The following is a 23,595-nucleotide window of genomic DNA, read 5'->3' as shown; positions in this document are numbered from 1 at the left end:
TATTTTTTACTTACTATACTTAATGAGTCCATTTTGAGTTTGTTTCTGAAGTGTGACCATATTTCTACAGATAATTAAAGTTACAGAGACAATGCAGTTAATGTGGCTTTATTTGTTTTGTAGATTAGAGAATATGGTGAACTCAAAACTTAACAGATATACTATTATTTTTGTCAGTTAGAATGTCCTGGTCTTACACAATACCCTCTATGGACTTGATAGGATTTAATATCTTAAACTAAATTCTGCTGCTTTTTTTTGTTGTTGTGTCGTTTCTGACCTACCTAACATCCCATTTTAGATTAGATCATATTAGAAAAGGTTAACAGTGAGAGTTGTTTGATTGTTGTGCTTTTATGCTTTCTGTTCAAAATCCAAACTCATGCTGCTGCTGTCATCCTGCACGACGTCCACTACACATATTACTGTCATTTACTGCTACCATATCTGCTACTGTGGTCATTTTATCATTCATTGTGATTCATTGTCATTTTGTCAGTCATTATAATTGTATAATATGTTTGTGTTGATTTGTCCTGTACATGTGACATCCATTGCACGTCTGTCCATTCTGGGAGAGGGATCCCTCCTCTGTGGCTCTTCCTGAGGTTTCTTCCACCTTTTTTCCCTGTTAAAGGATTTTTTGTGGGCAAGTTTTTCCTCACTCGAACCGAGGGTCTAAGGACAGAGGGTGTCACTCCCCGTACAGATTGTAAAGCCCTCCAAGGCAAATGTACTTTGTGACTTTGGGCTATACAAATAAAATTTTATTAAATTAAATTGAAATACTGTAGAGTATAAGTGTTCAATATCCATACATTAATAAAATAACTCTTAGTTTTGCCACAGGACAATTCAGTGTTTTTTTATTGTTTGCAATTGTAAAGAACAACAACAACAAAAAAGAAAAATACTATAATGCCGCATACCTTATCCCTGGCCCCTTTACACTGAATTTAACAATATTTAACCCACTAATTAATTAATTAATTAATTAATTACAGAAAATCTTCCTTTCAGTTGCAAATGTTCGAGGATTTGCTACAGTTGATATGTTCTATGAAAACCAATATTAGTAAAATATAATAATAAACTTAAGAGTGACTTGGGTCTGATGAAAATTACTTTTTAGGTCACGGGGGCAAATTCACAGAGAATGGATTCTAGCATGCAAACATTGCATTGCTGTGGCTTTAACCAATCCTGAATGAACCTTGGTCAGGTTCTTATCCAGACTGTCAAGGTACTGGCACTCCAGTTTGTATGTGGGTGCATGGGTGTTTGTGGATTGACTTTTTCTCAATGAGGTTCATTTACTTAGAGGGGCCATTGTTGCGCTAAATGTCACCGATGTTAAATAATTTGAATATGTGCAAATGACACCAGAGCAGAGATCATTTTAAGTTAGGGGTGAATATCTGAGAAAAATAAAACTTGTTAGACATAAATTGTCCAAAATTCTTTCGCAAACAACCAGGCCAGGCCTAACTTTGGTAGTCTTCTTTGGGTTTCTATTTGTCCAAATCTTTAGTCCCTAACTTACCGGAAGCAGGGTATTGAGGAGGTGGTGATAGAGAAATTACATCACCCATTAAAAAGGTGGTGGTAAACAGATTACATCATCCATGCTGAAATGGCATGCTGATGGTGTCAAGTGAAAAAGGTGCAAAGCCAGAGATCATAAATAAAATGTTCAAGCAAAAGCCTGCAGACAAGCTGCAAGCTGCTTACATGGAAGCAAGAAGGTAAAATTGATGTGGATGATTTTAGGTTTTGCATGTGAAAAACAGGCATCTACACTTAAAACATGACATGTTCTCACTGTTCTAGCAATACAAACTGGACAAATATTATTGTGCTTTTGTGTTTCCATTGCATCAACGTATTCACATTTATTTTTGATAAGTGTTTCTCTAAGATGTTGTATGCAAATCAGACTCAAACTCTCAACATCACAGCTGGACAACGGTATCAGGGATTGCTCGAAAGAATATTGTTTTCCACGCTAATTGGAATGCCATGCTGTCTCTTCCTCTTCATTAATGCAACAATGTTATTTATCCTGAGGAGTAAAGCTGTGTTTCGTGAGACCTCTCGTTACATTCTTCTGTATAATCTACTTTTTTCAGACACTGTCCTGCTGGCACTGAGTCAGTTACTGTACATAATGGGTGCCTGTAGAATATTTCCAACATATCCTGTATGTGGTGTTCTTGCTATGCTCACTGGTCTCACAAATATCATCTCCCCTCTCACACTGGTGGTGATGTGTTTGGAGAGATATGTAGCTGTGTGCTACCCACTGAGGCATGCTACCATCATCACTGTCAGAAACACAGCAATAGCTATCATTGTGGTTTGGGCTTTTAGTTCACTAAATGTCCTCATTCGAGTTCTTTTGCTGTTAAATTTTCCGTTTGATCAGCTGCAGAGCTTGCAGATGACAGATGTTTGCTCTGACATATCAATGTCACTTGGACCAATGTCTGATGTTTATAACAAAGCATATACTGGTTTTGTGTTTGTATCAGCTGGTGTGGCAGTCACTTGCTCCTATATTGGTGTGATGGTAGCAGCCAGGTCAGCCTCCACAGACAAAGCTTCAGCTCGTAAGGCTCGTAATACATTGCTGCTGCATCTGGTGCAGCTGGGCCTCAGTCTCTTGTCAACTATGCACTCCTCTATTATTGTATCACTCTCAAGAATACTACAAAGATTACTAATTGTACGCATCAGGAGTACTTTTTACGTTTTCATTTATATTCTCCCAAGATGTCTGAGTTCTCTCATCTATGGGCTCAGAGATCAGACCATCAGACCCGTCCTCATGTACCATCTCTGCTGTCGACTGAAACTTAGTCACCTCAGCAAAGGCCGAGGTCCCACAAAGTCCCACAGTTAATGATTGTTGTGTGTTTTATGAAGTGAGTAATATTGATTTGGAACATAACTTTTTTTTCTTTAAAAATATGAGACATACAATCACTGCCACTAACTCTGAAGATACAACTGTTTTCATTGTTAACTGTGTGTAGCTATTATCACTGGTGTTTATAGGTTGACTCTTTTGTTGCAATGAGTTTTACTTGCTTAGATGGGGGCATTTTTGTACTAAATGTTACCATATTACCTAATTTAAAAATGTGCAAACAACATCAAATGGTAAATGGACAGTACTTATATAGCGCCTTTCTAGTCTTCTGACCACTCAAAGCTCTTTTACACTACATATCTCATTCACCTATTCACATACATTCACACACTGATGGCACAGCCTTCGGAAGCAATGCAGAGAGTTGCTATTTTCTTGGCAACCCAGTTAGGTAGGGGTGAATTTCTCCCTTATGGGTGTTTTGTAAATTGGGATTACATTTCATTCCAGTGTAGAAAAATGAAAATGTTAGTAGCAAAGTTAAATAAAAATAAAAACTGGTAATGAACATACAGTATGTAGAGATAATCTATTACATTTTAGCTCTATTTACCACACGCACATTAAGGATTAAATTCAAACAAATGGTTCTTTATATTGAGTATATAATATGCACATCAAGGCCAAAAGACTGTGGCTTGCATAATGTGCGATATTGTACTGATAATATATGTAATATAGTAATCGTTCAGGCATATTACTTTCCCATAAATACAGTTGAAGTCAATTTACACTTAGAATTGTTAAGACACAATGACATAAAATAATCAGACTTATTGATAAAGAGGCATATTTCTACAGATATTCTGTTTTTTTGTTTGTTTGTTTTTACAGCAGGTGTTAATGTGATTTTACCTGTTTTGTGTATTACAGAATATAGTGGTTTTTAGATTAGATGAAATCAGACTATATCAACAGTGAGAACCATCATTGTGGTTTATGGGTTTTGTTCAAAGTCCGAACTCATGTTTGTTCACAAATTATTTTTGACTTGAAGGCCTGGAGAGTCGGCAGATTAAAGACATTTGTATAAGCTTTTTTAAAATGTATTTATTGTTTGTTATACATAGTATGTGTTGTCTTTTGAAACTAATGTATTAATATGTGTGTGTCTCTCTTGATTGAGTTATAAATTAACATACAAATGAAAAATAACAGCAACGTACAAAAGACAACATTATTTATTAATTCTGTGGCAGATATGTTTAAAACATCTAGGAAAGTATTGCCATAGAATGTGGTTCAACATGAGGTAGGGTCCTCAGTCATAATGTATCAATATGAAGATCATAAGAAATCTGACCTTTTGTTACTCAGTTTGCAACATTGGCAGCTGAAATTTAACTCAAGTGAAGCCTCTTATGTCTAGTACAAAAGCTAAGTGACTCCAACAACTCCAGATTTTTAGCTCCTGTAGTCTTGTCAGTGAGCTACTATCAGTTTTAGGGAGCATTGATGATGATGCAAAATAACTATATTACTGCTATATTACTCAATTGCAACTGTTAAATATATGGAAGCCTGGAAGGGACATAGAGGAGGGAAAAAAACTGTGTAAACAACAGTGCACTTTTGCGTTATTTTGCGTTATCTCTGGACTGGTTGCCGGTCTGTTTTTAGCAGCTGCTAGGTGTTAGCTGCTCAATGATTGCTGCAGCAAGTTTGTGGCAGCAACAGCTAGTAGTAGCACTTCCGTCAGGTCAGTGGCAGCCTCAGCTGCAAAACCTTGCAAGATCTCGCAAAACTACACCGCCACTGATTTTTTTTTCCTTCTCCATGTCCCTTCCAGTCTTCCATATAAATGTACTGAACTAAAAGTAAGTATTCTTCTCAAGAAGTACTGTGTATTATTTATTGTATGAATTCTGATGTTTAGTGTATCACAAATAGAGATTTCAGTCAAAAGGGGAGGCACATCTACTTCCAAAAAGCACATTCTTCTGATCAATTGAGTATTTCAGGCTTGTGATTTTCTAGGTTTTACTTAGTTCGTATGTATTTGTTGGATCACAGGATACTTTAATTTGATATAAAGAGGAACATTTCTCATAACTGACGGCCTGACGCTTTTATTTGTCATTTGTATCTATTTGCTGATCTGCAAAGCTTGCACTTACAATGCTCTTCTCTGTTATATTGATAGTTGTTATTAATAGTATGCTATTTGTGGGGAAATGAAAAAGAAAGAAGAAAGAAGCCCACGAAAAGACAATTTTGACAGACATTAAACAATAAAAAAACAATTCATTCACTCATTCTATTTGACTTATCAGCTGCCTTTGACACAGTTAACCATTGCATCCATCTCTCTATTCTCTCAAACATGGGCATCTCTGGCTTGGCTCTTTCCTGGTTTGAATCCTACCTGACAGGGCACTCATTCAGTGTACCCTGGCTTGAACAGTTGTCCACTTAGCATCACCTCACCACAGGGGTACCCCAGGGCTCAGTGCTGGGGCCCCTTCTAATTGCTATCTACACCACCTCCTTGGGTCCAATTATCCGCTCACATGGCTTTTCCTATCACTGCTATGCAGATGACACTCAGCTGTATCTATCATTTTCTCCTGAGGACCCTTCGATCTCTGCACGGATTGCCTCTCAGACATCGCCACATGGATGAAGGCACATCACCTCCAGCTGAACCTCTCAAAAACTGAACTGCTGGTGCTCCCAGCCAAACCTACTATACACCACGACATCAACATCAAAATTGACTCCCCATGTCTTGCCCCCTCCAGGGTGGTGAGAAACTTAGGGGTTATGATTGATGACCAACTAACCTTTTCCAGTCATGTTGCCTCAGTTGCCCGGTCATGTCGCTTTGCACTTTACAACATCAGAAAAATCAGACCTTACTTAACACAACATGCCACTCAACTTCTGACACAAGCTGTGGTCATTTTAAGACTAGACTACTGTAATGCCCTCCTGACAGGCCTCCCAGCCTCCACAGTGAAACCTCTTCGGATGATCCAGAATGCGACAGCGCGCTACAACCAACCCAAAAGGTCACATGTCACCCCGCTGCTCATGGAGCTCCACTGGTTACCTGTTGCAGCCCACATTAAATTCAAAGCGCTAATGCTCGCCTACAAAGCTGTCTCTGTACTGCACCTACCTACCTGAACGCCCTTGTACAGGCATATGTTACCTCACGACCACTTCGCTCCTCCAATGAAGAATGCCTGTCACTGTCAGAAACACAGCAAGAGCTTTCATTGTGGTTTGGGCCTCCAGTTCACTAAATGTCCTGATTCAAGTTCTTTTGCTGTTATCCTTTCCATTTGAAGAACTGCCCTGCTTACAAATACCAGATATTTGCCATTACCAGGCCATGTTTCTTGCGCCAATGTTGGCTCTTTATGACAAAGCCTACACTGTTTTTTTAGTTTGTATCAGCTGTATATATTATATTATATTATATTATATTATATTATATTATATTATATTATATTACATTGTATATGTGTCCCTCTCAAAAAGTCAGATTCATACTCTGTTAAACTGCTGCTAAAGTGCTTATATAATCTTAAAGCTTGGATGGCTTTAAATTTTCTGAATTTTAATGAAAAAAAAGACAGAAGTCATGGTCTTTGATGGCACTTCTGGGCCCCCCCTCTAGTTGATCTGGGTTCTTTGGCACAGTATTGCATCCCAATTGTTAAAAATATAGGGGTAAAAGTAGACGCTGATCTTAAATTTGACAGCCAGATTAAAGCTGTGAAGTGAGGTGAAGTTTTTCAGTTAAGATAGCTGGAAAAAATCAAACCAGTCCTTTACAGAAAACAATTTGAGACAGTAATCTAGGCTTTGTGAGCACTCGGCTGGATTACTGCAATGCACTTTATTTGGGGGTTAGTGGGTCCTCTATAAGTCGTCTTCAGCTGGTACGAAATGCTGCTGCACGTCTTTTAAGTGGCACAAGCAAATTTGAGCACATTTCACCAATTTTAGCTTCACTCCATTGGCTGCCTGTCCATTTTAGGATTTATTTTAAAATTCTTTTATTTGCTTTTAAAGCCATGATGGCCTTTAAATTGTATACATATACATATTTCTATTTTTACACACACACACACACACACACACACACACACAAACACCTATAATTTGTATCAGCCATGACAGGGCCTAATCTGTCTCCATTTGGTTGTTATTTCTCCAAAATTACTCCCGACACATGGAAGCAGTATTGAGGAGGTGGTGATAGAGATGACATCATCTGGGAATATTTTTTTTTAAATCATGTTAATACAACATGACCTGCTGATAGTGTCTGGTGAAATAGGTGTGAAGTCAGAGCTCATAAATAACATGTGAGAGCAGGCAAACATTGCAGACGAGCTCTGCTTACACGGAAACAAGCAAGGAGAATGTATGTGGGCGATTTTAGGTTTTGCATGTGAAAATAACAGGCATTTGCACTCAAAACATGATATATCCTCACAGCTCTAGCAATACCAACAGGACAAAAAATGTGTTATGTTATGTTTTTGTGCTTTACCTACATCAGCAGATTCATATTAACTTTGCGCCTTAAATGTTTTTCTAAGATGTCTTATGCAAATCAGTCTCAGACTCTCAACATCACTACTGAACAACAGTATGTGGGATTTTTTGAAAGAGTGTTTATTGCCATACTGATTGGAATGCCATGCTGTCTGTTTCTCTTTATTAATGGGACCATGTTATTCACCTTAAGGAGTAAAGCTGTGTTTCGTGAGACCTCCCGCTACATTCTTCTGTATAACCTCCTTTTTGCAGACACTGTTCTGTTGGCACTGAGTCAGTTAATGTACATACTGGCTGCTTGTAGAATATTTACCACATATCCTGTATGTGGTGTTCTTTCTATGCTCAACAAACTCACAAATGAAATCTCCCCGCTCACATTGGTAGTGATGTGTTTGGAGAGATATGTAGCTGTGTGCTACCCACTGAGGCATGCTGCCATAATCACTGTCAGAAACACAGCAATAGCTATCATTGTGGTTTGGGCTTTCAGTTCACTAAATGTCCTCGTTCAAGTTCTTTTGCTGTTAACCTTTCCATTTGAAGAACTGCCAAGCTTGCAGATGACAGATATTTGCTCTTACGAGGCCATGTTTCTTGTGCCAATGTCTGATCTTTATGACAAAGCATATACTGGTTTTGTGTTTCTATCAGCTGGTGTGGCAGTCACTTGCTCCTATATTGGTGTGATGGTAGCAGCCAGATCAGCCTCCACAGACAAAGCTTCAGCTCATAAGGCTCGTAATACATTGCTGCTGCACCTGGTGCAGCTGGGCCTCATTCTCTTGTCAACTATGCATGGCACTATTATTGTATCACTCTCAACAACCCTACCAAGACTACTAATTATACGCATCAGGAGTAGTTTTTATGTGTTTATTTATATTCTCCCAAGATGTCTAAGTTCTCTCATCTATGGGCTCAGAGATCAGACCATCAGACCCGTCCTCATGTACTATCTCTGCTGTCGACTGAGACTTAGTCACTTCAGCAAAAGCTGAGGTGACAAAATTTCAGTGAATGATTCAATCATTATTTTCAGTTATAAATACTGATACTGAACAAAACTTGATGTGTTTATATGTCAATATGAGAAAATTAATCACAAACCAAGGTGAATATATTGTTACTGTCTCCTTTTTTTACTGTTTACTGTTTCCCTGAATTATTTTGATTCAACATTCATTGTTTACAATTGCGAAAAAAAAAAAAAAAACAGGCGTAGGAATAACAACAGTACAAACAAAGATACGTGCACATCAACATACTTTACCTCTTAAATCTAAACTGTGGAGGCACTAGCTCTAGATGTGTGTATATATATATATATAATATTTATACTTTATTTTTGTCGTTTGTTTTATTTGAATAAGCTAAGTACCTTTTTTGAGCGTCCTCATTATTATCTTTATTCTTATTATTAAATTTACTCTCATGTATGCTGAAGTACCCTATCACATGATGGTTGTGCAGAGAGCCTTTTTCCTTGCTTGAGTGTAACAATGCAGCTATAATTTCTGCTTCTCACAATATAAGGTTTTATATTGTTTTATAGTTTGAATCCCTCATGGTGAATACCAGATCCTCCACTGTCTCTGTGACATCTGTGCACCTATGACCTACTGTGAAGTGCTTGGTTTCTTTGCTTAAATGGGGGAAAAAAAAAAAATGTTACTCATATTATTTGATTAAAATATGTGCAAATGACACCAGAGCACAAATAGAGGTACATTTCATCGTGAATTTACCCTTCTATATGTATGCCCACCACATTGATGTTTGATGAAGTTCTACCGATCACTTAAATGTAGATAAATGTAGAAAAATATATAACTGTACAAGCTAAGTTAAATTTAAATATATAATAACGTATAATAATATATAATCAACTTAAGTTGAGACAAACAATTATGTGTTGACACCATTTCACATCTTGCACATTGCTGAAGAGACGGTTCTTCATGCATATATTATACAACAAGTAGTTATGATCATGCAATCTGATCAATGTCAAATAGACATTTTGTGTTCAGCATGACAGCACACCTGACTCATCACTACAAATATTATTTCACCATCTCCATGGCAACGTTCTAACTACTGTAGCTGAAGAAGATAAGGGCTACAATAGAAATATAAAATAAATCATTTTGTTATCAACATTTAATGAAGTAATAAATCTGAATTTCATATTTCAACTTTAATTGATTAATAATCCGTGTGTTATGGAGCTGTTAGACTGCCTCATTATTACAGGTGTGTGCCTCATTTGTGTGCAGCATGTGGGAGATTAAACAGTTTAATGAGTTTAGATGTTTGTTGTTTTTGAAGACTAAAGGTTGATAAATATGGACTGAAGATGCATATTTCATTACATTAAAACATGTTGTCAATTTTGGAAATAATTACATCGATCTTTGTTCCATAGAGTTTGACTTTTGGACTTTAAAACACTGTTATTCAAAATGCTTGGATCACATCCACCATCGGCGGTGCAGTGAGTCTCAAATACATGTGAAGTTCAAGTATTTGTGTCCATGAAGAAAAATATCTTTTTCAGCAGATATCTTAGACACTACAGGACTGAACTAGCAAAGCAGTCTAGTGTTTATATGTGCTTTATTTATTCAATTTGGGAAGCTCCACAAACAGTTGTCTGTGTCACGGGTACTGATACTGGCAAGGAGAACCCAAAAGCACGACACTGAAGCAGACAAGTTCGAGGGAAGATCAGTTTACTAAGTCCAGAAACAGGCAGGGTCAAAACCAGGAGATCAAAAAACAGGCAAGCAAATCCGACGGGGGGCAGGCAGGAATCCAAAATCCACGACAGGCAAAAACAGGATCAGAACAGGAAGTCAAAAAACAGGGATTGCTGGAGAGCTTGGCGAAACAATACAAGACACTCTGGCAGGGATGAAATGAAAATGGACTAGTATATATACACTGAGGAGCTAATGAGAAAATGGGCTGCAGGTGTGGAGATGGGCGGGGAAAACCAGGTGAGGGGAATGAGCTGATCAAGGAGGATGGGACCTGAAATGACAGGAGAGTAGTTAAAGAGACAAGGGACCAAATAAAGAAAGACAGGGTGTGACTATGTTACAGTCTGGGACTAGAAAGCATCTCTGTTGTTATGTTGCTAAGGCTTGACAGCTTGCTGGAGTGGTAAACTGGGTTCTATTACATATAAGAGTATACTGCCACAGTTGATTGTTTTCCAGATATTAGTCAGACTCCATGTATTTCCATAGAAACTGAGATCAGAACAGAAACGGCGAGCAAAAAAATGAAATTGACCCAAAACATGACCCAACACATCTTTTGATTAGATATTTTACTCAAGTTGGTATTTGTTGTATAGTTGCAAAATTACAATAGAGGGTGAGCTTTAACTTATTACTGGCGCTTCAGTGATGCTAACTGAGCGCATCACTGTAGTGCCAGTAATGATGTTAAAGCACAACCTTGTGTAATATTGCTTAAATTTACACTCCAGCACTCATAGGCTAAAATACTTTGAAGATTTGAATTATATTGTATAGGAAATGATACAAAGAAGAAAAGGATAGGAAGAAGAAAAAAAACAAGCTTCATGAAAAAAACTACACTTTAAACACTTCAATTTAAAGTTGCAAAAGAACAAAAGAGCGCTTGGCCACCAGACTTACAGTACAGTTAATTACTTTCTCAGACTTGGCAATTTTCCTTCATTTGTGTGCTTCTAAATATATAAATATGCTATCCAACATAACCATTAAGTTCTCTTTCATAATATTTCGTTCGATGTCTCACTATGGGATGCACGCCCCTGCTGCAGACCTCAGAAGCATTAATCTCATTACGCCAATCCTGATTGGCTGGTGAAACGTGTCCGCTCCCGGTAGTACCACCTACCTTAAATAGCCCATGCGGACGGCACCACGTCATTCAAACACCTCTTCTCACTCGGAGCGTATCTCGCGTCCTTGGCTAGCTAGCTAAACTGTCCACAGACGGATCTTATTTAGCTTCTGTCGTCGGGCGCTACCTAGCCTTGGAGATTTTCTGCTTCGGTCACACCAGATCGAACTCAGTGCTTCCTCGCCCCACCACGGCCAGGCCAGCACTGTTCTCGACGCCTCACCACGGCTGTTCGAGTGCCGAGTGTTAGCACACCAGCTAATTTCTCGGTTTCTAAAAAGTTAGCACACCAGTTAACTTCCTCGACGCCTCACCACGGCTGTTCGAGTACTGAGCATTAGCACACCAGCTAATTTCTCGGTTTCTAAAAAGTTAGCACACCAGTTAACTTCCTCGACTCCTTGCCTGCACACCAGCTCGCAAGGAATGGAGGCTAAAACCCCTCACACCAGAGGGCATGGAGACTCTGGGGCCCGTCCCTGTCGCTGTGGGAACAAGATATCGAGCAGAGATCCACACCAGGTCTGCTCGAGCTGCCTGGGGCTGCAACATGCCCGGCTAGCTATCGAAGTCCCCGGCTCGTGTCAACACTGTGCGGTGTTCACGAACAAGAGTCTCCGCAGACGGCTAGCCCACCAGGCTAGCTTGTCTGGACATGACCCCTATCTCCCTTCAGACGGCGCCGCCGTCGAGGATGAAGAGGAGAAGGGGGCTGTTGCGGTGGTGGAACCGGAGGCTAGCGCCAGCTGGGGCTCCCAGCTTGACCTGGCCGCGGACCCCCCGCATGAGGAAGACGTCCTGGTACTGGACTATGGGGAAGATGAAGTTGACGCCTCGGGCCTCCTCATATCAGAGGATGAGGACGAGGACGACATCTTCATGACGCCGGCCCGGGCTACCCAGCCCGCGGCCTCCGTCGCCTCTCGGGATGGAGATGAGGGCAGCACACCAGCTTCTCCTCTCCCTAGCTCGGACATGCTCGACGTGTGCAAACGCGCTGCTGCCCGACTAGCCATCCCTTGGCCCGCTGTCGTAGCTGAGCCCACCAGGTCCCGCTACGAGGGGAAGAAATTGCCCTTGGCCAAGAGTGCGACGAAGCAACTTCTCCCCGTCTTCCCAGAGCTGCTGGATGAGGTGGTGCGCTCATGGAGAGACCGCCCCTACAGCAGCAGGAGCCCGATTCCCGGGGCCGCATCCCTCGACTGTGAGGCGATGGAGAGCCTGGGTCTGCTCGGCATGCCTCCGATGGAGCCACTTGTTGCCGCCCACCTTCACCCGCGGCCGTCAGCGGTGTCCTCCAGGAGCCCCAGTCTGCCGTCCAAGTCTGACCGTTTTCAGTCGGCCCTGACTGAAAAGGCGTATAAGATGGTGGCGCTTTCGGCCAGAGCGCTCAACGTCCTCTCCCTGCTCACGGCTTATCAGGCTGAGTTATGTGAGGATTTTGTGCAAACTCAGGACCTAGCTGCGTGGGAGGAGATACCGGTCATCACCGACCTGTGTCTCCGTGTCCAACGCTGCGCGGTCCAGGCCACGGGAAAAGCAATGGGGATCATGGTTCTGCAGGAACGAGCGCGGTGGCTCAACCTCGCCAACCTGTCAGACAGAGAGAAGGAAGACGTCCTGGACATGCCCATTGTCCCGGAGGGGATTTTTGGCTCCGCGTTGGACTCGATGCAACGGCGGTGTGAAGCCAAAAAGAAGGAGGACGAAGCTCTCCGGCTGTGCCTCCCTCGAAAGCCCCCGGCTCCCTCTCCACCTGCGCCGCGCAAAAGCTTTGCGCAGACGGCCGCCCAGGTTTCGCAGTTTAAAATGCCTAAACAGCCGAAACCTCAGCCAGCCCCGGCTCCCCTGCCCGGTCGGGCCGGCTGGCCCAAGAAATCCTCGGTCCCGGTTGCAGCTCCGTCCGCACTGCCCGCACAAGCTGTCTACAACCAGGCCAGGAAGAAGAAGAGAGCGGCCTGACGACCCCTCTCTTCGCCGGTGATGCAGCTGGACATTCCCCGTTCCCCAGCTCCACCCGTTTGGCTTTCGAGCGTGCACCTGGAGGCCCACCACGCCCCCATCTCCCGGCTGTCACGGACCGTGCCAGAGCGAACCGGGAGAAACGGACATTTGAAGGCGGAGGGTTCAGCAGTTCCCGCTCTCTCATGTCCACAAGCACGCACGTTCACACAGTTTTTCAAAATGAAAATAAAATGTGTCCAGCTGTCGCATCCAGGCCGATGGCCGAGGGCGCAGCTAACAAAAGCCCCGTCCTTTCTGACCCACAGGGTGCCCATGGGCTCCGTCCTGTCCAGGAAGGTGGTCACTACGGACGCCAGCCTGACAGGTTGGGGCGGGATTCACGAGGGCCGGTCTGTGAGGGGCCGCTGGGGTGTGGACCTCCAGCGGTCTCACATAAACCTTCTGGAACTTTCAGCGGTGTTCCTCTCCCTGAAACATTTCCTTCCGTCTCTCATGGGTCATCATGTCCTGGTGAGGACGGACAATACGACGACGGTGGCGTACATCAACCGTCAAGGGGGATTACGCTCCCGTCAGTTGTACATGCTGGCACGCAGACTAATCCTGTGAAGCTGCGGTCGTCTCCTCTCCCTGAGAGCGACGCACATCCCGGGAGTCCTGAACATGGGCGCAGACCTGTTGTCCAGGGGCGCGCCAGTATACGGGGAGTGGTCTCTGCACCCAGAGATTGTAGAACAGATATGGGCCCGGTTCGGTCGGGCCATGGTGGATCTGTTCGCGTCGAGAGAGAACGCACAGTGCGCGCTGTTTTACTCTCTGCGCAGCATGGATGCTCCCCTCGGCGTAGACGCACTAGCGCACGCCTGGCCGCGCGAGCCTCTTTACGCATTCCCTCCCCTGGCCTTGATACCCCCCACTCTGTCCAGAGTGAGGGAGCACGGCCACGCACTGATTTTGATAGCTCCGCATTGGCCTGCGATGCATTGGCTGGCGGAGATATATCAGTTGCTGTGCGCTCAGCCCTGGCAGCTCCCGCTGCGCAGGGACCTGCTATCGCAGGGAGGGGGGGCGGTCTTCCACCCGCACCCAGAGCGCCTGGCTCTGTGGGCTTGGCCCCTGAGTGGCTAAATCTGTCAGCTGTGGGCCTTTCACAGCGCGTGATTTCCACTATACAAAGTGCTCGAGCCTCCTCCACTAGGTCTCTGTATGACTGTAAGTGGAGGGTGTTTGAGGGGTGGTGTCACAGAAACGGCCACATTCCCTTTCAGTGTCCTGTAGGAGTGATATTGTCATTCTTGCAGGACCTGATTGACAAACGAAAAGCCTTCTCCACGATTAAAGTGTACTTAGCGGCTATCGCCGCATGTCACGTGGGGTTTGGCGAGCGAACAGCGGGCCAGCACCCGCTGGTTTGCCGTTTTATGAAGGGAGCGCGCAGGCTTCTCCCCGTGTCCAGACCACTGGTACCACCGTGGGATCTGGCTGTGGTTCTGGAGGGGCTTAAGGGCCCTCTTTTTGAGCCACTGGAGGGAGCGGACTTGAAACACGTGTCTCTCAAGACAGTGTTGTTGCTGGCTCTGGCTTCGGCTAAACGGGTTAGTGACATCCATGCGCTTTCAGTGCATCCCTCATGCGCCCAGGTCTTCCCGGGGGATGTAAGGATGATTTTGAAGCCCAACCCGGCTTTTGTGCCTAAGGTGCTGGGCTCATGTTCTCCTATTGACCTTGTGGCTTTTGCTGCCTCACCGGGTGAGCAGTTGTCGCATGCGTTATGTCCAGTCCGTGCGGTGCGCACTTATATGGATAGGACAAGGGGTTTCAGGAGAAGCGATCAGCTGTTCGTCTCCTGGGCTAATCCTCATAAGGGGAAGCCAGTCTCAAAGCAGCGCCTATCCCACTGGGTGGTGGAGGCGATTGCTTTGGCTTATACGAGTCAGGGTTTGCAGCCACCTGTGGGTCTGCGGGCGCACTCGACTCGTGGCTTGGCCGCATCCTGGGCCTTATTCAGGGGAGTTTCTGTTCAGGACATCTGTGCTGCGGCGAGTTGGTCCTCGCCACTCACTTTTGTCCGTTTCTATATGCTGGACGTTTCCGCTCCGTGCGTGGCACGGGCGGTTTTGCTGTCCTGATAGGAACAGAGTACTTTTCCCTGTGGGTTGGTGGACGCTAGATAAGCTTGTCTGGCAATACGGGAGCAACCACATCCCATAGTGAGACATCGAACGAAATATTATGAAAGAGAACTTTAGGTTATTTACATAACCCCGGTTCTCTGAGTAATATGAGTGAGATGTCTCACCAGACAACCCTTCTTGCTTGGGCGAGTGAGAAGAGGTGCTTATTTTGAATGACGTGGTGCCGTCTGCATGGGCTATTTAAGGTAGGTGGTACTACCGGGAGCGGACGGACACGTTTCACCAGCCAATCAGGATTGGCGTAATGAGATTAATGCTTCTGAGGTCTGCAGCAGGGGCGTGCATCCCATAGTGAGACATCTCACTCATATTACTCAGAGAACCGGGGTTATGTAAATAACCTAAAGTTTCGTTTTGACTGCATTTACAACCAGCAGTTTGCACTGGGTGTTTTATTTTGAAAATCAACCGGATTCTCTATTGGCTCTGTTGGCTGATGAAATTAAACCTGAGTGGTCTCAAGTTTTACCTCCCGTAGTCCAATGCAATGAACACGTAAATCGTAAAAATGCACTTGAAATAGCCATGACAGGCCATAATTGGGTTTTTATTTCTCTAAATCTTCAGTCCCTAAATTACCTCCACCTCGTAAGAGAAGGATAAAGAGGAGGTGGTGAAAGAGAGATTACATCATCCATGAATAATATTTAACCAAGCTAATGTGGTGTGACATGCTGGTGTTGTCATTAAGTAGGTGTGAGGACAGACCTCATAAATCATATGTGAGGGAAAGAGAATCTTGCAGACCAGCTATGCTTACACGGAAACAAGCAGGGGAAATGTACATGGAGGATTCTAGGTTTTGTTTGTGAATGTCCTCACTGTTCTAGCAATATAAACAGGAAAAAAGCGTTCATGCTTCACCTACATCAACAGGTTCACATTAATTTTTGGTCTTGTGTTTTTCTCTAAGATGTCTTATGCAAATCAGACTCAGACTCTCAACATCACTGCTGAACAACGGTATCAGGGATTATTGGAAAGAGTGTTGTTTACCATGCTGATTGGAATGCCATGCTGTCTGTTCCTCTTCATTAATGGGATCATGTTATTTACCCTTAGGAGTAAAGCTGTGTTTCGTGAGACCTCCCGTTACATTCTTCTGTATAACCTCCTTTTTTCAGACACTGTAATGCTGGGACTCAGTCAGTTATTGTATATACTGTCTGCTTGTAGAATAATTACAACATATCCTGTATGTGGTGTTCTTACCATGCTTGCTGGTCTTGCAAATGAAATCTCCCCTCTCACGTTGGTGGTGATGTGTTTGGAGAGATATGTAGCTGTGTGCTACCCACTGAGGCATGCTACCATCATCACTGTCAGAAACACAGCAGTAGCTATCATTGTGGTTTGGGCTTTTAGTTCCCTAAATGTCCTCATTCGAGTTCTTTTGCTGTTAAATTTTCCATTTGATCAGCTGCAGAGCTTGCAGATGACAGATATTTGCTCTAACATAGCAATGTTACTTGGGCCAATGTCTGATATTTATGAGAAAGCATATACTGGTTTTGTGTTTGTATCAGCTGGTGTGGCAGTCACTTGCTCCTATGTTGGTGTGATGGTAGCAGCCAGGTCAGCCTCCACAGACAAAGCTTCAGCTCATAAGGCTCGTAATACACTGCTGTTGCATATGGTGCAGCTGGGCCTCAGTCTCTTGTCGACTATGCACTCCTTTATGATTGTATCACTCTCAAAAACCCTATCAAGATTAGTAATTGTACGCATCAAGAGTATTTTATATGTGTTTATTTATATTCTCCCAAGATGTCTGAGTTCTCTCATCTATGGGCTCAGAGATAAGACCATCAGACCCGTCCTCATGTACCATCTCTGCTGTCGACTGAAACTTAGTCGTCTCCACAAAGGCTGAGGTCCCACAAATTACAGCAAATATTAAACCCTTTTTTTTATGTTTATTTAAAAATATGAGAAAATTAAAATAACATCCCAAAGTGCATTTACGGTGCTGATTAATGTTTATTAGGGCATCCTGTAGAGAACAATGTTAAATTTTAACAATGTAAAATAACATATTGAAGGGCTGAGGTCCTACAAAATACAGAAAATCAATCAACCATTTTTTTCAGAGATAAATGTTGATTTTGCACAAAATTCAATGTGTTTATTTTAATTTTTGAGAAAATGAAAACAAGTGCATTTGGGTTAGTTATTAATGGTAGTAGAATAGAGTATAACATCTAATATTTATACATTAAAACAATAATTAATTCAATGTTCCTTATTGCTTCCAATTGGAAAGAACAAAAAGACTAACATAATGTCTAGGCATACCTTCTGCTCAATTTCACTGTATTTAAACATATTCAACCCCACTGCAATGGCGTCTTAATGCATAAAACCTTTCATGTTGATAACTCGAACAATGGTTGATAATTATTTTGAAAATGTATAATGCATATCATATGGTATTTAAAAAACTAAAGAGAATTTGCTACAGTTCTGTTGTATATGAAAAATTCTTATATTGGTGAAATATAATAATAAAACTTACATAAATAACAACAGTACTAACATACGGAGACACACATGCAGGTCCATTTACTTCCCCTCTATATGCAATAATGAATCTGTGATCAAAATGACTTAAAGTTAACAGTGGCAAATTCACAAAGAATGCATTGTAGCCCGATAAAATTGCATTATTATGATTTTCACCAACTTGGGGTTGTTTGCTCAGGTTTTCAGGTCAAGACTGTGGAGGTACTGCTTCTCCAGTGTGTATGTGAGTGCTGGTTGCTTTTTAATTGTGTTTTTGTCAGTTCAGGGACAGTTTAGTGCTAAATGTTACCCATATTACCTAATTCAAATACGTTCAAATGACAACAAAGCAGTGAGATGCCATTTACTTGGCAGCTTAGTGAGTGGTGAAATTCTCCCTTTGTCATACTTTGTAATTTACATGTTTTTTTTTCTCTGTGTTGTGTACACTAAAAACATTTTTTAGCCAAAAAGAAGGACTTATGCATTTCAGTCACATAGAAAAATTTCCATCTTAATAAAATAAACAAATAAACTTAATGTGAAGCAAGTAATACGATTCATTTAATAGTACTAATAAACTGCAGAGCGTGCAGATAAAAGACTTTTGTGGCAAAGAAAGCATGTTGCTTAATCTAATGTCCGATCTTTATGATAAAGCCTACACTGGTTTTGTGTTTGTATCAGCTGGTGTGGCAGTCACTTGCTCCTATGTTGGTGTGATGGTAGCAGCCAGGTCAGCCTCCACAGACAAAGCTTCAGCTCAAAAGGCTCGTAAGACACTGCTGCTGCATCTGGTGCAGCTGGGACTCATTCTTTCCTCAACTATACACAACCCATTGCTCATGGCTATGGCAAAGGTTCTAGATAGGATAATAGTTGTGCGCATCCAAAATGTCCTTTATGTTTGTATTATCATATTTCCAAGGTGTCTTAGGCTACGTTTACACGTAGCCGGGTATGTTGAGAAACGAATATTTCCCTCCCTCCGTTTTCCAAAATAACATCGTGCACATAGCATCGTTTTCAAAAAAGTCAACCCGCATAAATACGCCATCGAGCGCCGTCATAACTACGCCAAGCCTGTGGGCGGCAGTGTAGGAAGAAGGCGAATCCTCTTGCAAGCCAATCAGAATAATGCTTCCATGAGCATCGTCATAGCAACAAGTAAACATTGGTCGCACTTTTGGCGCATCCGCTGCCTAAAACTCCGTTTATCTCAATTTACACGCAAACGCAAAACCGGAGTTTTCCAGAATCTCCACTCTAGCCGGAGTTTTTAGAAAGATTCGTTTTCAGAGGCGAATTCACCGTTTGCGTGTAAAAGATAGGTACAAACGAAGGGAAATGTCTCCGTTTTTAAAAATACCTGTGTACGTGTAAACAGGGCCTTAAGTTCACTCATTTATGAAATCAGAGACCAGACCATCAGACCCATCCCCATGAACAATCTCTGCTGTCACTCACTGTGTTTCAGTCACAGCAGTCAAGGCAAAAATCTGGATAATCACTTCATAGATGAATATTGATTACACCAGAATGTGTCAATTTATTCACAGTTTAAAAAGAGCATGTGTAGTGTGGCAATCTGTAAAGTAAAGTGGTATTTGCTACACGCTTTAATGACCTTGTGTATAAAATTCTTAGATTGGATACATTTAATTACAGATGAATGGGTAAAGATTTTTGTCTTCTGTTTGTCTTTTGTTTTAATTAGCACTGATATTGCAGACAATAATAAGGGGGTGAAGAGTCAGAGCCAGTTTGGGCTTGAAAACAGGTTTTGATCTTTGGATTTATTTACTAATACAGTATTGTACTTATTTTTGTTAAATCTGCGAAAGTTTGAACTTTGAGAGTGTTTAAATAAGAGAGAAATGTGAGAAAATGTTAATGCCTGTCTGAGAAAAGTGTATAAAAGTGTGTGGTTAGGGGTTTTACAGGCTTAAAACATGTATAATAATTGTAAAAAATTCAGGTGATTACTTCGTGGATTTCCGTCTAATGCGGGTTACTTTTAGAACGTATCCCCTGCGATAAACGAGGGACCACTGTACTTGCTTCACATTAAGTTTGTTAGTGAATTTATATTAAAACTTTGTAATTCAAATGGATGGAAATTTTCTATGTAATTGAGATGCATAAGTGCCCAAAATATTTTCTGGAGTGCATTTTTTTCCTTTTTTTTTTCCACAGTCAATGGCAGCATGGCGGAGATCCGGCACATAGTCATGCCGGTACGCCGGAGATCCAGATAAAGCAGGAATCTATCTGTTTTTTTTCACAATAACTGCAACCAAACAGCAGTTCTAGGGCCTAATTGTGTGCGTTTAGATTCTAGAAGTCTCTAAATTACTCCCAATGCGTAGGAGCAGAGGACTGAAGAAGTGACGGTAGAGAGATTACATCATCCTTGAATAATATTTTAAGTGTCAGTTGAAGTAGGTGAGGGCAGATCTCATAAAGGAAGGAAGGCTATGCTTCAATGGAAATAAGCAAGAAAAATGTACGTAGATGATTTCAGGTTTTGTTGGTGAATGTTCTCACTGTTTTAGCAATAGAAATCAGAGAAAATTGTGCTTCAGATACATCAACAGGTGACAAATGTATTTTTCGTGTTAAATTTTCATCTAAAATGTCATATGGAAATCAGACTCAGACTCTCAACATCACTGCTGAACAACAGTATGTGGGATTACTGGAAAGAGTGGTGTTTTCCACACTGATTGGAATGCCATGCTGTCTGTTCCTCTTCATTAATGGGATCATGTTATTCACCCTGAGGAGTAAAGCTGTGTTTCGTGAGACCTGCCGTTACATTCTTCTGTATAATCTCCTTTTTTCAGACACTGTTCTGCTGGCACTGAGTCAGTTAATGTACATAATGGCAGTTTGTAGAATACTTCCAACATATCCTGTATGTGGTGTTCTCACCATGCTCAACAGACTCACAAATGAAATCTCCCCTCTCACGTTGGTGGTGATGTGTTTGGAGAGATATGTAGCTGTGTGCTACCCACTGAGGCATGCTACCATCATCACTGTTAGAAACACAGCAATAGCTATCATTGTGGTTTGGACTTTCAGTTCACTAAATGTCCTCATTCGAGTTCTTTTGCTGTTAAATTTTCCATTTGATCAGCTGCAGAGCTTGCAGATGACAGATTTTTGCTCTGACATAGCAATGTTACTTGGGCCAATGTCTGATATTTATGACATAGCATATACTGGTTTTGTGTTTGTATCAGCTGGTGTGGCAGTCACTTGCTCCTATATTGGTGTGATGGTAGCAGCCAGATCAGCCTCCACAGACAAAGTTTCAGCTCGTAAGGCTCGTAACACAGTGCTGCTGCATCTGATGCAGCTGGGCCTCACTCTTTTGTCGACTATGCATGGCCCTATTGTTATATCACTCTCAACAACCCTACAAAGATTACTAATGGTACGCATCAAGAATATTTTTTATGTGTTTATTTATATTCTCCCAAGATGTCTGAGTTCTCTCATCTATGGGCTCAGAGATCAAACTATCAGACCTGTCCTCATGTACTATCTCTGCTGTCGACTGAGACTTAGTCATCTCCACAAAGGCTGAGGTCCTACAAATTATAGTAAATGATTCAAGCATTTTCTTCAGAGACAAATATTGATTTTGCACAAAATTCAATGTGTTTATTTAAAAATACGAGAAAATTACACAACAACCCAAAGTGCATTTGCAGTACTTATTCATGGCATTTAGGGCCTACTGTAGAGCATAATGTTTAATATCAATACATGAGAAAAAATAATGGTAGGCTTAGTTTTGGAGCAAGATTATATGTTTTCTCTGGTCAGCCCATAGCCAGACTTTAATTCAGTGTTCTTTGGTGCTTGCAATTGGAAAAAATAAAGAGAATATAACGTCTATGCATACCTTATCCCTGCTCAGTTTCAGTTTTTAAACATATTTAATCCCACTGCAATGGTGTCTTGCTGCATAAAATCTTGTATGTTGATAACTCTAACAATATCTGATCCATTTTCTTAAAAGGTAGACACATATCACAAACAGTATTTAATTTTTTTTTTTTTAATAAAAATTATGTTCTATATAAAAATGATTGTGTTTGTAAAATATAATAATGAACCTAGGAATCACAGCAGCACTAACAAAGAGACACACATGCATGTCAAATTACTTCCCCTCTACTGTATATGATATAATGGCTCTGTGCTTAAAATTACTTGAAGGTCCAAGTGGTAAATAATAAACCAAGGAATAACAACCAACACAGAGAGACACACATGCACATCCACTTACTTTCCCTCTATATGCTATAATGACTGATGAAAATGACTGAAAGCTCACAGTGCCATTTTCACAAAGAATGCATTGTAGCACGAGGAAATTGCATTATTATGGTCTTAGCAAACCCTAAGTTGAGTTTGCTCAGGTTTTAATAAAGACTGTGGAGGCCACAAAAGACTTTCAATAGTTTTGTGAAATCGTCCCTCAGTGTACTCCACACTTGGATGATTTTCTTTTGGTCAGTGCAGTGTAGAATAATGTAGAAAACTGTTACAAACTAAAGTAAATATAAAAGCAATTACATGTCAGCTCCATTTGACATTGTGTCAAATTATTATATTATTATAGATCACAGCTACACACACTCTTACCCCTAAAATATACTGCATGCGGAACAGCTCCAGAACGGCTCCGCCAGGGCGACGGACCCGATGTTAGTCAATGTGTCAGCTCACACAGTCTCCCCGCGCCCGGCAGCCCTCCGCAACACATACGCAGAGCTTCTATTTTTCACGGAAGCCGGAGCACGGCGCATAAATTCAGCACAGAGCAGATTGTCCGGGAAAGGAAATGGGCTACAAAATACAAAATAAAACCCCGGTTTATTTTCAAAATAAAATACGCTGTGTTCACCACGGATCGAGTTTCATTACAAGAACACGTCATAATGGGCGGGGCTGACCTGAAGTCAACAGGTGAGGGGTTTTCAGCTGTAATAATTTATGACACCTCACATCCTTTTTATAAGGACACCAGAAAAAAGATGCGGCGTGGAATGCCATCGCAGGAGTCAAAGAGACTACAGCCGGCAATATCGTGCGATTATGCGTGAATTCGCGAGATCTTGTGCGTTCTCGCGATGCTATGTAGCCAGCAGAGAGGCACCTGAGCGCATTACAAACGGATTATGTGTGAGTTGGCGGACGGCGGAGTACGCAGTCGTTCCGGAGCGGAGCCGTTCTGCAGCCGTTCCGCATGCTGTGTATTTTAGGGGTCAGAGTCGTTCTGCAGGCTTTCGCAACCTTTCGGTTCCTCCCTGCTGACTCCTCGTGTGTTTGTGTCTGGCTCATCTTCCCTGTGTTAAAAAGGAGAGAGTGATTGGCTAACAGGATGCAGGTGTGCTAATCAGTCTCACCTGGCGCTGCTCTCCTCACCTCTCTCCTGCAGTTGATGCACCACGCAGCATCACCAGCTTGTTGGTCTGGATTAGGAAGTCCCACAGTATCTTGGCTTGGTCATTCTCAACCACCTTAGGAGGTGTCTTCCATTTTGACCTTGGGATTTCCAGCACA

At 42.0% G+C, this 23,595-nt stretch overlaps 4 protein-coding genes across 4 annotated transcripts; all 4 read left to right on the top strand.

Moving 5' to 3' along the window:
* The first annotated feature begins 1,918 nt into the window (after positions 1-1,918).
* On the top strand, positions 1,919-2,902 carry LOC113744384 (odorant receptor 131-2-like). Its single transcript, XM_027273780.1, has one exon. It carries the CDS (start codon positions 1,919-1,921, stop codon positions 2,900-2,902), a length of 984 nt encoding a protein of 327 aa, XP_027129581.1.
* A 4,571-nt stretch (positions 2,903-7,473) lies between these two features.
* Positions 7,474-8,448, top strand: LOC104926145 (odorant receptor 131-2-like). Its single transcript, XM_027273779.1, has one exon. It carries the CDS (start codon positions 7,489-7,491, stop codon positions 8,446-8,448), a length of 960 nt encoding a protein of 319 aa, XP_027129580.1. The 5' UTR covers positions 7,474-7,488.
* Positions 8,449-16,423: 7,975 nt separating this feature from the next.
* On the top strand, positions 16,424-17,383 carry LOC104939695 (odorant receptor 131-2-like). The gene has a single exon (XM_027273778.1). It carries the CDS (start codon positions 16,424-16,426, stop codon positions 17,381-17,383), a length of 960 nt encoding a protein of 319 aa, XP_027129579.1.
* Positions 17,384-20,547: 3,164 nt separating this feature from the next.
* Positions 20,548-21,607, top strand: LOC109139615 (odorant receptor 131-2-like). The gene has a single exon (XM_019263681.2). The coding sequence runs from the start codon at positions 20,648-20,650 to the stop codon at positions 21,605-21,607; it is 960 nt and encodes a 319-aa protein (XP_019119226.1). The 5' UTR covers positions 20,548-20,647.
* Positions 21,608-23,595: the final 1,988 nt, after the last annotated feature.

This window comes from Larimichthys crocea, chromosome XXII (assembly GCF_000972845.2).
Source record: "Larimichthys crocea isolate SSNF chromosome XXII, L_crocea_2.0, whole genome shotgun sequence".
In the NCBI taxonomy this organism is placed as follows: domain Eukaryota; kingdom Metazoa; phylum Chordata; class Actinopteri; family Sciaenidae; genus Larimichthys; species Larimichthys crocea.
This window is presented reverse-complemented; position numbering and strand designations above follow the sequence as displayed.

What these genes read in the sequence shown, in the direction of transcription:
- LOC113744384 (XM_027273780.1), top strand. Translation starts at nt 1,919, where the DNA reads ATGTTGTATGCAAATCAGACTCAAACTCTCAACATCACAGCTGGACAA.
- LOC104926145 (XM_027273779.1), top strand. Translation starts at nt 7,489, where the DNA reads ATGTCTTATGCAAATCAGTCTCAGACTCTCAACATCACTACTGAACAA.
- LOC104939695 (XM_027273778.1), top strand. Translation starts at nt 16,424, where the DNA reads ATGTCTTATGCAAATCAGACTCAGACTCTCAACATCACTGCTGAACAA.
- LOC109139615 (XM_019263681.2), top strand. Translation starts at nt 20,648, where the DNA reads ATGTCATATGGAAATCAGACTCAGACTCTCAACATCACTGCTGAACAA.